Below are 16,513 nucleotides of genomic sequence, written 5' to 3'. Positions count from 1 at the left end.
AGCAGCACCCTCTATAGAGGCAGAATCATCAGATGCCTGCTTCGCCCACCCTGTACCAGTATTCACTGGTGTCTGAGCGAGCAAGCTTTGCACTAATGTGATGTGCACTTTATAGAGGGAAATCATAGAATCATCTGCAAGACAGACACAAATATGCTTATGCTTTGCAAGAACGCTCTCAAAATGATAGGTTTGAGGTTGATAATAATAACTTGCGAAAGTCAATAAACCGAGTGCGAAGGCTGTTACCAGTTACTGCGAAAAATTCGCGCATTTTAGCCTTAGAGGGAACGCTGAGTGAATGATACCACACATTCGATTTAAAAAGAGAAATAAAGTACAGTGAAAAGGTATATGCCCCCCGTCTGATTTTCTGCATTTTTGCACATTTTTCACATTGAATTTGGTCAGTTGTAATCTTTTTGTGAGTTGTAGTAGTATATAGAGAAAGTCTGAGAGAAAAAACGACATCAAAGTTAGGCACGTCTTTCACTTGTTTGGTGTGCAAGGTAGTCCTGCTAAAATCTCTCCAAGAGAAAGGTGTAAAATCGTCCAGGAAGTCACAAAGAACCCTAGAACATCCAGGGATTTTCAGGCCTCTCTCGCCTTGGCTAAGGTCAGTGTTCATGACTCCACCATCAGAAAGACACTGAGCAAAAATGAGATTCATGGCAGAAACCACTGCTCACTAAGAACAACATTAATGCCAAAAAGCACCTGGATGATCCTCAAGAGTTCTGGAATATAAGAACATAAGAAAGTTTATTTCCTCTAATCAGTACTTTCTGTTTTCTACATGTTAACCACTCCCTAATCCATGTACATGTGTTTCCTTGAATCCCAACTGCGTTCAGTTTGAGAATTAATCTTTTGTGCGGGACTTTGTCAAAAGCTTTCTGGAACTCTAAATAAACCATGTCATATGCTTTGCAATTATCCATTACCGATGTTGCATCCTCAAAAAAATCAAGCAAGTTAGTTATACACGATCTCCCTTTCCTAAAAACATGTTGACTGTCTCCCAGGACCCTGTTACCATATAGGTAATTTTCCATTTTGTGGAAATTTTACTACCCCTGTGTCAAGAGACTGCTGCATGATCTTGATTAGCGGTTTGTAAATTACTTCTTTCATTTCTTTGAGTACTACTGGGAGGATCTCATCCGGCCCAGGGGATTTGTTTATTTTAAGAGCTCCTACTCCCTTTAACACTTCTGCCTCAGTTATGCTAAAGTTATTTAAAACTGGATAGGAACTGGATGACATGTGGGGCATGTTGTCAGTATCTTCCTTTGTAAAAACTTGTGAAAAGTAATCATTTAATATATTTGCTATTTTTTTCTTCATCTACGATTTTGCCATTTGTATCTCTTAAAACATTTAATGTCCTCTTTGAATGTTCGCTTGCTGTTGTAATATTGGAAAAACATTTTGGAATTGGTTTTAGCTCCCTTAGCAATGTTCATTTCTATTTCTCTCTTGGCCTTTCTAACTTCCTTTTTGACTTGCGTTTGCAGTTCTGTGTACTCTTTCTGCGTACTTTCTTTTTGGTCCTTTTTTAATGCTCTGTAAAGTGTATTTTAACGCTGAATATTTTTTTTAATTGATCTATTAAACCATTTTGGCAATTTAGTTTTACATTTAGATTTGTCTACTTTAGGGATGTAATTGTTTTGCATCTCTAGTACTACATTTTTGAAGAACAACCATCCTTCTTCTGTGGGTGTTTTCTCTATTTTACTCCAATCTACTTCTGTTAGTCTTTGTTTCATACCTTCATAGTTTGCTTTTCTAAAATTGTAAACCTTAGCTTTAGTCATTACTTTTGGGGTTTTAAAAAACACTTCAAATGAGACCATGTTGTGGTCTGAGTTTGCCAGTGGTTCTCTGACCTCTGTTTTAGTTAGTCTATCTTCGTTATTTGAAAAGACTAAATCAAGGCATGCCTCCCCTCTAGTCAGTGCCTTGACAAATTGTGTTAGGAAGCAGTCATTTGTCATTTCCACCATTTCTATTTCATCCTCCGCGCTACCCACCGGGTTTTCCCATTTTATTTGGGGGAAGTTGAAATCCCCCATTAGTATGGCTTCTCCTTTGCTACATGCATTTCTAATGTCATTGTATAACAGATTATTGTGCTCACCATCTGAATCTGGCGGTCTATAGCATGCTCCTATTATTATGCCTTTTGAATTTTTGTCCGTTATTCTGACCCATATTGATTCGGTTTTATTTTCTTTGGCCAGGTTTAACACCTGGGCTTCAAGACTGTTTCTTATGTATAGCGCTACCCCTCCTCCTCTTCTGTCCTGCCTGTCTTTCCTATACAGTGTATACCCACAAATATTATATTCGTCCCCATCACTCTCAGACAACCACGTTTCTGTAACACCTATCACATCATAGTTACCTGTTAGTGCAGTAGCTTCAAGTTCTAGAATTTTGTTTCTGATACTTCTAGCATTTAGATAAATACATTTAATGGTTGTCTTACCTGAGTTGTTGTTCTTGCTTTGATGCGGTCTCCCTTCTGTTTTTCTGTTGATTTCTCCCCCCTTCCTTTCTAGTTTAAATGCTTCTGAACCTGCTCGAGGATCTTTTCTCCGAGTAGACTGGTTCCCTTGTTATTTAAATGCAGTCCATCCCATCAGTACAGATAGTCCTCATTGTAGAATGTGGTCCAATGATCAAGATAGGTGAAGCCTTCCCGTGTGCACCACGTCTTCAGCCATGCGTTTTGATTAATTATTTCCAGCTGTCCATATGGTCCTTTGCAAGGTGCCGGTAGTATACCAGAAAATACCACAGTTTTGGTTTTCTCTTTTAATTTCCTTCCTAGCTCTCTGAATTTGTTTTGCAGGGATTTTGGTTTGTCTCTTCCAATGTTGTTTGTACCGATGTGGACGACTTCTACCGGGTCCTCTCCTGTTCGTTCTAGGAGCCTGTCCACGTTCTCATGGATGTGCTTGACCGAGGCTCCCGGAATGCAGCACACTGTTGTAGTAAGGGGGTCCAAACTGCAAATTGAACTTGCTGTGTTTCTCAATATGGACTCCCCAACAATCATGACCTCCCTTCTTTTTGCTGTCTGGTTATCGCTGTCAATGGGGTCCTGGATGTTGTTCCTTTCATTCTCTTGTTGTTGGTTCTGCTCATCAAAATTCTGAAGTGACTCAAATTTGTTGGTTGTTTTGATTTCTGGTGGTTGTGTTTGACGAAGTTTCTTTTTTTCCCTGCTTCTGCCTACCTGAACCCAGCTGTTCTGACCTTCTATCTCCCTGGTGGCTTTCAGTCTGTTAGGGGTGATGCAGACTTCCATGAATTGTGGGTGTGCCAGTTCCTCAAGATCCTGTTGCTGTCTCACTTCTTCCAGCTCCATTTCTAGCATACTATCTGTTCTATGAACATATGAGTCAAAAGTGGAACTTTTTGGCCAACATGGGCCCCGTTATGTCTGGCGAAAACCAAACACTGCATTCCATAGTAAGAACCTCATACCAACGGTCAAGCATGGTGGTGGTAGCGTCATGATTTGTGGATGCTTTGCTGCATCAGGACCTAGATGACTTGCCATCATTGAAGGAACCATGAATTCTGTTCTGTATCAGAGAATTCTACAGGAGAATATCAGGCTATCCGTCCGTGAGCTGAAGCTGAAGCGCAGCTGGGTCATGCAGCAAGACAATGATCCAAAACACACAAGCAAGTCTACATCAGAATGGTTGAAGAACAAGAAATTTAAAGTTTTGGAATGGCCTAGTCAAAGTTCAGCCCTAAACCCCATTGAGATGTTGTGGCAGGACCTGAAATGAGCAGTTTATGCTTGAAAACCCACTAATGTCACTGAGTTGAAGCAGTTCTGCATGAAGGAGTGGGCCAAAATTCCTCCATGGTGCTGTGATAGACTGATCAATAACTACAGGAAGCGTCTGGTTGCAGCTATTGCTGCTAAAGGTGGCGTAACCATTTATTGAGTCTAAGGGGGCAATTACTTTTTCACACGGGGGCATTGGGTGTTGCACAACTTTCTTTAATAAATAAATTAAATAAGTATCAAAATGTTGGGTTATTTGTTCACTCGGGGTCTCTATCTAATATTAGATTTTGGTTGAAGATCTGATAACATTGTTTCAAAAATATGCAAAAATGCAGAAAATCAGACAGGGGGCAAATACTTTTTCACTGTACTGTAAATGTGTGGTTACCATGGCATCAAAAGCCTATAAATACCTCCAATGTTACATATAAAAAATACATATAAAATTTGAAGATAGAAATAGAAAAAAATGCTGGTGGGCCTTCCATTATTTGCAATATGAATTTAAATATAAGAATGCTCATATTGCTAATAATGGAAGGCTCACCAGCATCCTTTTTTGTTGGTAGATTTAATGGCAGTTACCAGGCCATCTGAATGTGAGTTCCTGTTTGTATACCCTGTGCAATCACCTGTAGACCAAAAGTGTCAGATTTAAGTATCAAGTTACCTCTTTGCTTCTGGCAAATGCCATCACAATTGTTCCATGAGCAACGAAGACCAGCATCCTATCAGCTGTCAGGCAAGTGATGTCCCCAGAAAGTGCATTGCCTTGAAAAAAACAAAAAAAAAATTGTGTTTTGATAAACCAGACAGAACAAGTTAAATAGAGAAATAAAGATACAGTAAGAGCAAGCCATGGAATGGAAGATTTTTTCAGACATACGAATGTAAATCAGTGCCTAAAGGGTACTGATTTTGCTAATCCAAAACATATACTGTGTAATACCTGGCCAAGGAACAATCACCACTTCATTCACCAGCAACAGCTTGAGTTTACAGTCGGGCAAGCCTTATTTTCAACAATCATAGCACAGCTGTTTTTTTAAACCCCTTGCTTCTCATACTTGGTTCCTGAAATTTTGCATTTTTTGACTCACTAATCCTAATTTACAAGTTAAATTTAATTCTCCTTATTTGCATATGGATTTTGCGCACTTCTTGATGTGGTTTTCTATCTTTATTTTTGCTTAGGTAAAAAAAAAAAAAAAAAAAAAACAACTAACTGTAAAACAAGAAAATAAGCTTATTGTGTTTACATTTTTTTAAGACATGCATATTGTTCTGTTAATGTATGATTTATTTCTATTCAGATTGCAAATCTGCATTAATAAACTCGGAGATGATCATCCTAAAATCAAACCTTGTTTGCTTAATCCAGAAATTGCATACCGGTATCCGTATTTGGATGATACGGCATTTAAACTATACAGGACGGCAATCTGCAGAGAGACTGAATTAAACAGGCTTTACTAGCTTCTCTTATGAACTGACTGTACTCAAAACTAAAGGAACTCTTGGCTTAAAAAATAGACAATTGAGATGATAAGCTTAAGTATAAGTTGTGTGTGTGGATGCGCTGGGGAGGCAAAATAAGCTGATTCCTGGAGCCAGCATTACACTTCAGCAATCAACACCAGACAGAAGGATATCTACATCATCAGATGGAAAACGCAAATGGATGGAGATGCAGATGGATCACATTGGTTTACTGCAAAGCTACGTCTTAGTTGGTGCTTTTTAACATCTACTCTCATGTAATGGAAATCATGGAAGTGGAGAGACAGAATTTTGGCCAAGAGGTTAAATCACATTCATGTGTCACATTGGTAAGGTAGGTAGGCTTGACAAATATCATTCAACCACCAGAACCATTACAAATTGCTCAGGATTAGAATTTACTAGAGAGATGCCACATTTCTACAAAATCAAGCATAAAAACAAATGGTTTTAGTTACCACAGTTTGATCTATAGTCAGAAGGTCACAGTGTATATTAAGCCACACTGTCAGACTGTTATAACTGGCACGCGATATAGTATCCCACCAGGATGGGATGGTTCTCAATCACATAAAATGAATCACAAAAATAAAAACTGGAAGAGGAAAAAAAACAATATCCACCCAACACCCACAAACATGTGGCCTAAATATTGTATTTCATGAATCAGTAGATATGAATCACTGGTGAAGTTATTTTGATGGCATGCATATTATTACTTTATTTTACAGCATGTAAGTTACAGTGAAAATAGTTTTACTTTTGCTGTAGCTGATCTTTTGTTTTACATAATTGAGATTATTTAATTCCATCCCTCCATCAAAATGTAAATCATGCACCCAATTTGTATTAATATACACGTGTAACAATATTAAGTTGAAATAGTGCAGTTTTGTACAATACTATAAAAAAGCACAGTGTAAAGATAACAGATAGGAAGGCTGTAAAAGCTGATCAAAATGCCGTTAGTTCACCAAGATGCAAAAATATATTTTGCAGAATTGTTAAAAATGTTAATAATGTTTATATATTCCTTGGATTTTGAGGTAAACCATTTTTTGTGTGTAAAACAATTAGCTTTCATGCTGGAAACAGACGTCTGATTCTTGCAGGTTCAGCACAAATACATACAATACATACATAGGCTGCATCTAGGTTTTTTTTTCCATATATAGTTCATGCGTGCATACGCGGTTCAGCAGGTAAACTATTTGCTCTAATATATAGTTGTAAAAGTCTTTTGTCTAATTTATATAATAAAATTGCATAACATTTCCTATGTTTATATTTAAGTGCACTGCAACGTTGTTTTGACAGATACGTTTGGCTTAAGATGAAACATAATTATGTTCTAATAGTGTTTTCAGTACTACAGTATCAGAAGTTCATTTAACGGCTTTCGAAAAAATCATTCACAGTAGGTTTAAAATAATTTAATTTGACTGATTCTCAGTACAATAATATTAATATATATATATATATATATATATATATATATATATATATATATATATATATATATATATATATATAACAATGCAACAATTTTACTGAGTTACAGTTTATATAAGGAAATCAGTCAATTGAAATAAATTCATTACTCCCTAATCTATGGATTTCACATGACTGGGAATACAGATATGCATCTGTTTGTCACAGATACCTTAACAAAAAGGTAGGGGTGTGGATCAGAAAACTTAGCTTATGCGTGCCCATACCATAACCCCACTGCCACCATGGGGCACTCTGTTCACAACGCTGACATCAGCAAACCGCTCGCCCACACGACACCATACACGCTGTCTGCCATCTGCCCAGTACAGTTGAAACCGGGATTCATCTGTGAAGAGCACACTTCTCCAGCGTGCCAGTGGCCATCGAAGGTGAGCATTTGCCCACTGAAGTCGGTTACAATGCCGAACTGCAGCCAGGTCAAGACGCTGGCGAGGACGACGAGCACGCAGATGAGCTTCCCCGAGATGGTTTCTGACAGTTTGTGCAAACCCACAGTTGTCAGAGTGGCTGGTCTCAGACGATCCCCGCAGGTGAAGAAGCCCGATGTGGAGGTCCTGGGCCTTGGTTGTGAGGCCGGTTGGACGTCCTGCCAAATTCTCTAAAACGACGTTGGAGGCGGCTTATGGTAGAGAAATGAACATTCAATTCTCTGGTAACAGATCTGGTGGACATTCCTGCAGTCAGCATGCCAGTTGCACGCTCCCTCAAAACTTGAGACATCTGTGGCATTGTGTTGTGTGACAAAACTTCACATTTCAGTGGCCTTTTATTGTCCCCAGCACAAGGTGTTTAATCAGCTGTTTAATCAGATTCTTGATATGCCACACCTGTCAGGTGGTTGGATTATCTTGGCAAAGGAGAAATGCACACTAACAGGGATGTAAACAAATTTGTGCACAAAATTTGAGAGAAATAAGCTTTTTGTGAGTATGGAAAATCTCTGGGATCTTTTATTTCAGCTCACAAAACACGGGACCCACTTTACACGTTGCGTTTATATTTTTGTTCATACGATTATTATTATTCCTCAATGTAACACATTACTCTGTTCATGTTAACATTTTTTTTTAGTACATGAATCAATCAGGCTAGTCTAGTTTAGCATTACAGCGATTGAGAAATGCTTTGAGAAAAGTATGTGTTATTTTGTTTTACAGTACTGTAAGTTTTGAAACACCAGTGGGACTGGGTGTTTTTCTTTACACTCATCCCTGCATTAACAGTTCTCTTTTTATATAAGAACTACAGAAAAGTGTCTCAGACTAAGCTTTCTTTACAGTTGTATTTAATACAGTTAGTGGCAATGACTTTGATTACACTATTTTCTGTATTTCTTATAAAAATAGAACTTGTTTCAACAGAAAATAAAATTAAACAGCCAGCATTCCACCATGCTGTAGCATTAAGTGTGATTAACCTCTACCAGACTTGTGAACGTTTTTATTTGACAGCCATTTAACATGTAGTGGATATAAAATTCAAAGAATCATGATAATATTGAATATTGTGATCTTATGCAGGGTATCCTATCGAGGCAGCATAAATGAGGTATCGCAGAACACTATCGTAGACAAATGATGACATATGGCTATTATAAATAGAAAAATTTGTTATTTAAGAACAATAGGCCTACACAGTGCAGTTCGCTCGTATCACACACACACAGCAAAACAAGTTTTAATCACATTTAACTATCATTAAATGTCTCCTTTATTGTAAATAATAATAATACATCTGAATTTAGAAGGTTTTCAGTCTTTAGGGACTATTTTTACCCTTAAGATGACCATGATCCATCCACCGCACTACAATCTAGTCACCGGGGCGCTCTGTTTTTGGAAGCCGTAGTGCTAAGGACAGATCAGCGAGGAGATTCCCCAAGTAGAACCTCTAGAGTATAGTGATGGTTCCCAACACAAACACATTAATAAAGCCCTAGAAAAAAGATAATAATATCCACCCAACACCCACAGGCAGGAAGTCACACTATTTCATGAATCAGCAGACATTAGTCACTAGTAAAGTTGAAAAGACGTAACCAGGTACCTGCTGGGAAAAATACCCAGGTACCTGAATCTTTTCAGGGTAATGACTTAAAAAAAAAAAAAAAAAAAAAAAAAAAAAAAAAAAAAAACAGTATCACATATATTAATATTTTAAGTGCATAATACATATTTACATACTATTGAAGGAACCGAACAGGATAGCAGGATCAACCAACGATCATTTGGGTGCAGTTTTAAAATGTTTAGTAAGGAATTTGTGAAAGGGGGGGGGGGGAAGGGTGGAATGTTTCAGTACACCATTAGGTTGGGTCAGATGTCCAGGGGCAGTGGGGGGGATGGTAGAAGAAGTACAATGCCTGCTTGCTTGCTAGGTCGTAAATTTCAGGCTCAAGTGAACATAACAACCGCAATGGAGGGGGCAATCATGCCCCACAGCTATCCTCTACTGGTTCAGTATATGAGTTTAGGGGGTAGGGATGGATGAATTGTCTGCTGCGTGCCAAATCCTGATAGGAGCAGGAGATTTTATGTAGAAACTATATAACCCATGTATGTGCTTTACCCCGGTAGAATACACTAGTTACTGATGAAGTTACTGTTATTCTCCGGAGCGCTCTGTATTTTGATGACCACTGCAATAAACCTTTGATGCAACAATCGGTGGCGATTGATTGTCTCTGACATCTCTGCACTTTATTTTGCGACCCTACACTATATTGTATACATACATTTAGTCCCTTCAGATATTTTACAGTACTGGAAACATGAAAAAAAAAAAATTATTATAATAATAATAATAATAAAAAAAATCTCATGCTGCAGGATTTTTGGCGACATACATTGGTCATATTCCGTCATTGCTGATGTTAACATGGCTGTTATGTTCAGTTTTAAAACAAATGCAGTTGTACAGCACCACTACTACGTTATGGACTGTCACAATAAAAACAGCATCCAAACAAAGCATTAGGTGCACTTTCTTTACCAAGCAGGAGAAAATGGAATTTGCAAACTGCCATGGAAATATTTAATTCAAAAGGAAGCAGCACACTTATGCCCCTTTTCCACCTGCACACCCGAGCCGAGCCGAGCCGAGTTGAGCAAGCCTGTTACGGCTAAGGTAGCTGGAGTTGCTTTTACACTAGAGAAAGGCGAGCTGAGCTGAGAGATGTCATGCATAATGAACATGCCAAGTATTAAATGTCACAGACTGTAAAAATAGAAATAAGCATTAACTTAATAAAATAATTATTTATCATGTATTTTTTTTTTTAATGTGGAAAAGTACTGAGAATGTGTGTGTGTGTGTACACTCCTAAGCAAAGACGGGGGACCGTATTACAGGTATACATAATTTTATTACATCCTTTTAAAAAGAAATGACATATGGTTTAACGATTCTATATTTTTTTTTTTTGTTGCATCGATCAATAATGCCAGCCCTAATATCTATAGTGCTCCCTCGCTATAACACTCTCAGTTATAACGCGCCTTGGATACAGCATGTCCCCCTATTCCCTACTGGAGATTCATGCAATATGTCTACAGTAAATACAGTACCGGTGTTCAAACTGTAAACAACCTCTCAGTCTAACTTCCATTTCTGTCTCTCCATTTTGATACAGTATCTGAACTGAAGAAAAGCTCTGCTGGCACTTTATAACACAGACATCTTATTCAACACTGGTTTTATAACTAAATATATATTAGGCCTATTACGTAGTTGTCTTTCCTAATATATTTAATTTTTTGCTGCGAGAGGAGCTGCAGCTTTCTCCGGGAAACGAGGCGCTTCAGCCGAACGTGGGGTAAGCCCATTCCCTTTCTCTCTCCCAACCCGCTCCCCTTCTCGCACTTTGTTTGGTTGTCTGGTCGCTTTGAATTGAACTTCCGAACGCCATTTAGCCAGGTTATTTACAGTTTAAAAACTGCTAAATAAATTGACCCACAAGTGGGAATGTTATTTTTATTAAAAATATAGCGCTGATTACATGGTGCTTTATGCATGGTTAATTCACGGAAAGTTACATTTTTGCTTCACTGTATGTGCATTATAGAGAGGAAATTATTTTATTTTGTATTTTAGTCAGATGTGTGTTGTTATGTGTCCCACAGTGTAAAGGTAAGGAGTTAGGAAAACATTTAGCGGTTGTGGTCCTGGGGGTTGTCACTTTCTCTTGGCATGACGCTTGAGCATGATGATAAAATGCAATAACCCCGCCCACAGCTGGCTTCGGCCCCGAGCCAGACTCAGATATGTTGCGAGGCTGGAGTTTCACAGCTTGGTTCTGGCTCTGCTCGGGTATTTGCTAGTGTAAATACACCCATACCGTGAGGACCAACTTTGGCCCTTACCATCAGAATGAAGTTGTCAACACACAGGTTCTACAGGCACGTCATGCCACGATCAAGAGAAATTCCTAAAGACATCCGGAAAAAAGTTGTTGATGCCCATCAGTCTGGAAAGGGTTACAAAGCCATATCTAAGGCTCTGGGGCTCCACCAAACCATAGTCAGAGCCATATTGTCCAAATGGAGAAAGTTTGGGACAGCAGTTAATCTTCCCAAGAGTGGATGTCCTGCCAAAATCTCTCCAAGAGCAAGGGGTAAAATCATCCAAGAAGTTACAAAGAACCCTAGAACAACATTCAGGGATTTGCAGGCCTCTCTAGCCTCGGCTAAGGTCAGTGTTCATGACTCCACCATCACAAAGACACTGGGCAAAAATGGGATTCTGGCAGAGTAGCACGGTGTAAACCACAGCTCACTAAGAACATGAATGCTCATCTCAAGTTTGTCAAAAAGCACCTGGATGATCCTCAAGAGTTCTGGAACAATGTTCTATGGACAGATGAGTCAAAAGTAGAACTTTTTGGCCAACATGGGCCCCGTTATGTCTGACGAAAACCAAACGCTGCATTCCACAGTAAGAACCTCATACCAACGGTCAAGCATGGTAGTGGTAGTGTCATGATTTGGGGATGCTTTGCTGCATCAGGACCTGGACGACTTGCCATCATTGAAGAAACCATGAATTCTGCTCTGTATCAGAGAATTCTAACAGGAGAATATCAGGCCATCCATCCATGAGCTGAAGCTGAACAGCAGCTGGGTCATGCAGCAAGACAATGATCCAGAACACACAAGCAAGTCTACATCAGAATGGTTGAAGAACAAGAAATTTTAAGTTTTGGAATGGCCTAGTCAAAGTCCAGACCTAAACCCACTGAGATGTGGTAGGACCTGAAACGAGAGCTTTTTGTGCTAAAACCCACAAATATCACTGAGTTGAAGCAGTTCTGCATGAAGGAGTTGGCCAAAATTCCTCAACGGCGCTGTGAAAGACTGATCAATTACTACAGGAAGCGTTTGGTTGCAGTTATTGCTGCTAAAGGTGGCGTAACCATTTATTTTGTCTAAGGGGGTGATTATTTTTTCATGCGGGGACACTGGGTGTTTCTTTAATAAATAGATGAAATAAGTATCAACATTTTGTGTTATTTGTTCGCTCAGGGTCCCTTTTATATAATATTAGATTTTGGTTGAAGATCCGATAGGATTCAGTGTCAAAAATATGCTAAAATGCAGAAAATCAGACAGGGGGCGAATACTTTTTCATGGTACTGTGTGTGTGTGTGTGTGTGTGTATATATTACACACATTAAATACACAGTAATCCGTCGTGTATGTGCCAGTCACACATCCACCCTAACCATTTATCCGCCATGATCAAGCTCTTCAGCAATGTTAGTTTATTATTTAACAGAGAACATTAGTTCAGAGGTTGTAGATCCCACTGAAGATTTTGTACTCTGTGCACTACCATTGCTGGTAGTGTCAGATGAACTGTTCAGTGTGTTGATATGTAAATAAATCCTGTTCGCCTGCGGGGCATATTAACTTCACCCTACGTCTCGATCTCCTGCCTATCACTCAGCAGCGAATGCAAGCACCCACAACACTACTCTCACAAGCATTAATACCCTGTATCTTTCTAAACAAGTGATTTATTGGAGCTCCCTAATAAAAGCTGACTCTCAAAACAATAATTGTGTGAATATAGTAATTGTTACAGCTGTGTATAATGGGATTTAAAACAGGATTCATTTATCCGACTTTTTTTTCATATCCACCCTTACTCTGGTCCCATCGCAGTTGGACACTCGACAGACTGCTGTATATTTAAAAAATATTATAATAATATGAACTTACTGACTGCAACAATCCCAAGCTTCTTTACCTGTTAAAAAAAAAAGAAAGAAAGAAATTGAATGTCATAAAACAATGTACATTTTTACTACAGGTGCACCAATAATTGGAATCGCTGTCATCATCATCACCATCATCACCATGATGATCAGCTTTGCTCACCTTCTCAATGGCACAGGCAACACAGACAGTATTATTACCTACAGTAGAAATCCTTAGGTTACTTACCGTAACCCTGGTTCCCTGAAAGAGAAGATGGCAACCAAACATTGTTTACGGGATATACTCCTGCCTATTGGTAGGTGTCACCTAGCTCTTTCTATCAAATCTGCCGATAGGCCCCATTCCCGATGACCTCCTCGGTCCCACCTACCAAGGGGATGAAAGGACTCCAGTTCCAGACTGATTAATGTGGAAGGCTGTGACCATCTTGGGGAGTAAAGCAGGGTTTGCAAGCAGTGATACACTACTACCATCATCCCACATACGTATGCAGGAGCTATGCACAGACAGCGTCTGCAGCTCACTAACCCACTTTGCAGGAGGTGAAGCCAAGAGGAAGACCAAGGAGGTCATCGGGGGAAGGGGGGCCTATCGGCAGCTTTGATAGTAAGAGCTCAGTGACACCTACCAATAGGCAGGCATATATCCCATAAACAATGTTCGGTGGCCATCTTCGAATTGAAAGGGAACCATGTGCATGAAGGGGTAGTGTTCTTTATTTGTTTGTTTTTTTCCCTCATTCATGCGACTTAACCAAGCAAATCTCGTAATCATGTTTTTGTTTGGATCCAAACACTGCTGAAAGCTAAAAGGGTGCTGTGACCACGAATAGACATATTTTGAGGGGCACCCACCGCAATTGGCACCGTTAATTTCGAGCCCTGGTACTGTATATAAATGTTTAGGTTCGGTGAACACATCACATGCCATTTTATTTACCAGGGTTACACATTTGAGTTGATGTTTGTATTTTAACAGATAATACATTCTGCCAGAAGTGCACTTAAAGGAGAATGTATTACCCGTCAAAATACAAATAAGTAAAATGTGTGTGGAATGTGTTAACCTTAATATTTGTTACACCACTGTTAAGTAGATGTATAAAGGTGAGTGTAAACGGGGCTACTCTGTCTGAATAACAAACCTACATGTTTACACATGCTATTTGTGGATACGGTGGATGGACACAGTGATCTATTTGTTAATCTAATTTTGAAAATACAGCTGTGAGGAGGGATGAATGCCACTGGCAGGTTTGTTCTCAAAAAGATCCACTCCACCCAACCCCGCTCCCCAGAACTGTTCTGGTATTCTGTATTTGGGTAATTAGTGCTGATAGAGTTAGGTTAACTACTGCTTGAGTTTTGAAAATAGTAAAACAATTTAAGTTATTTATTCTAAATTTATGACAATGACCTGAACCTTCAGTATTTTTGTTCTAATTCAAGGGATAACATTTGCAGGCTCAGACTAGTAATAACCATGCTTCTTCCCTCGCGAAAGACTTACACTGCACAATGCATTCCACTAATGTATACTGGGGTTTTATCACGTTGATGTGTCTCTGCGTCAGTCCTGTGTGCTGTGTGTGTGTGTATGTCATCAAACCCCCACACACTAGATGTCTGAAATATTTAACCCCGCCTCTTAATTTTTAATTTACATTTTTCCAAGATACTGCGATTTAAATAGTGGATCTGAACGACAAATGTGGTACTGATAATAAATTACCAACATTTTTAAAATGCACAGAATGAAGCAACATGACTACTGCACCACTGATATCCACGACCAAGTCAACACATGCGGTGACCGTCCGGGATTATACTGAATGCGTTATGTTTACCATTTATCGCCGTTACGTTTGACTGTTTGCAGACGAGAATCAGATAACTTTCACAAATACTCACGTTGTAAGTATGGAAGCATTTTCCGACAGCAGTGACCACATAGAATTCACGGTGCCTCTTGTGATAGCGAACCACATGAGGCAGGTGGTTGGAGTAGAGCCCCAAAGCTCTAAAGCCAGAGAATATAGCGCTTCCTTTCCTGTGTCCGACAGACATCTCTCACAAGCAGTTGCTATACTCTATATCCACATGAAAAACACAAACCTGACTGCCTTAGTTATTTGTTAATAACTGTGAAACATTAAACCCACTTCTTTACAAACGCAATCACACTCTTTGTATCGACACGTTTATTGGTTGTATCAGACAAATAGCTCCTTCCGCTCCCTCGAATTCTACAACTGTAGTTCCTCCTGTATAACGACGTAAAACCAGCAGGAAAAAGCCCTCAATTTAGAAGTACCGTACTGTTTTGAAAGTGTACCGGGTGCATTTTGATTTTGTATATTCGTTTATAAAATGTATTGAGTAATATTATATAAACACGATAATGAAAAAAAAAAATCAGTTTTACACCTCAATAACCCGTTAAAATGAATAAAAAGGGAGACGGATTTAACATGCAAAAGCCAAAGTGATACCATGCATGCTTGCCTTGCAGAGCAATATGTTATCAAAGTAGGTGTCCCAAAAATACACGTTTTACCTTTAGGAATACAGATGTCCTACAGGACAACACGGTTATTATTTAGGAAAAGTCAGATAATCGTCTCCAATTGCATATATCTATTATAAAGAAAACGTTTTTTGGGGTGGTTAATATATAGACCTAAGCAGAACTGAGCTGAATACGTTTGCCAGGTAGTTGCAATAACACACAAACAAACAAACAAACACATACATATATATGTATATATATATATTATATATATTATCTATATATATATATATATATATATATAATACTGTTGACTACATGAAGCACCTTTGCAACTGTTACTTAGTTAGAGGGGGAAGAAATGATTGTTGCACACTCCTAATAGTCTTTTTTTTTTTTTTAAGTTGAGAAATGCAATGGTTTACACCTGGTAAATAATGGTATAAGCAGAAACAGCAACAGAGAATTATACAAAGCACACATAATTGTATACTGTCATAAATAAATTTCCTGATTATATAAAAATAAAAATGTTTCTTACTTTAAAAAAAAAGAGAGAAAATAATAGAAAAAAAGAAATTGGTTCTCGCAATTGGTTAAAATCGGTTTAAATATGACATGTTTCTAGCAGAGTATTACATTTTCTACAAAGGTAGATAGAATTGTATTTCAGGTATCCCTTCAAAATGTAACTCAATATTTTGTATCAGTTCCGCTATTCTAATTTTAAATTCAGATCAGGTCATATTCAGACAAATAATATGTTAAGTCACCAAACTGAGTAGGCTTTTTTTATTCTATGTGCTTTGCCTCATTTGCATATTAGGGTGAGTTCAGTTAGGTGCAAGTTTAACGTAAGTATAACTAAATATAATATATGTCAAAATTTATACAAGGTGAATCTGCCTAGACCCTTTATATATATATATATATATATATATATATATATATATAT

The 16,513-nt window shown here is 38.4% G+C and overlaps 1 protein-coding gene across 1 annotated transcript in view; it reads right to left on the bottom strand.

The window, feature by feature from the left end:
• LOC121301874 (WD repeat-containing protein 36-like) overlaps positions 1 to 15,265 on the bottom strand; it is a 60,627-nt gene extending 45,362 nt beyond the window's left edge. The window contains exons 1-3 of the mRNA XM_041231556.1: positions 14,961 to 15,265; positions 13,051 to 13,078; positions 4,488 to 4,588 (exon numbers count right to left, since the gene is read on the bottom strand). Coding sequence (XP_041087490.1) covers positions 4,488 to 4,588; positions 13,051 to 13,078; positions 14,961 to 15,116 — 285 coding nt within the window. The 5' untranslated portion in view covers positions 15,117 to 15,265. The remainder of the gene's footprint in view (positions 1 to 4,487; positions 4,589 to 13,050; positions 13,079 to 14,960) is intronic.
• Between the last annotated feature and the right edge of the window lie 1,248 nt (positions 15,266 to 16,513).

The sequence above is a fragment of the Polyodon spathula genome, chromosome 2 (assembly GCF_017654505.1).
Source record: "Polyodon spathula isolate WHYD16114869_AA chromosome 2, ASM1765450v1, whole genome shotgun sequence".
NCBI classification, from domain to species: domain Eukaryota; kingdom Metazoa; phylum Chordata; class Actinopteri; order Acipenseriformes; family Polyodontidae; genus Polyodon; species Polyodon spathula.
The sequence above is the reverse complement of the archived record's forward strand: the minus strand, read 5'-3'. Positions and strand labels throughout refer to the sequence as shown.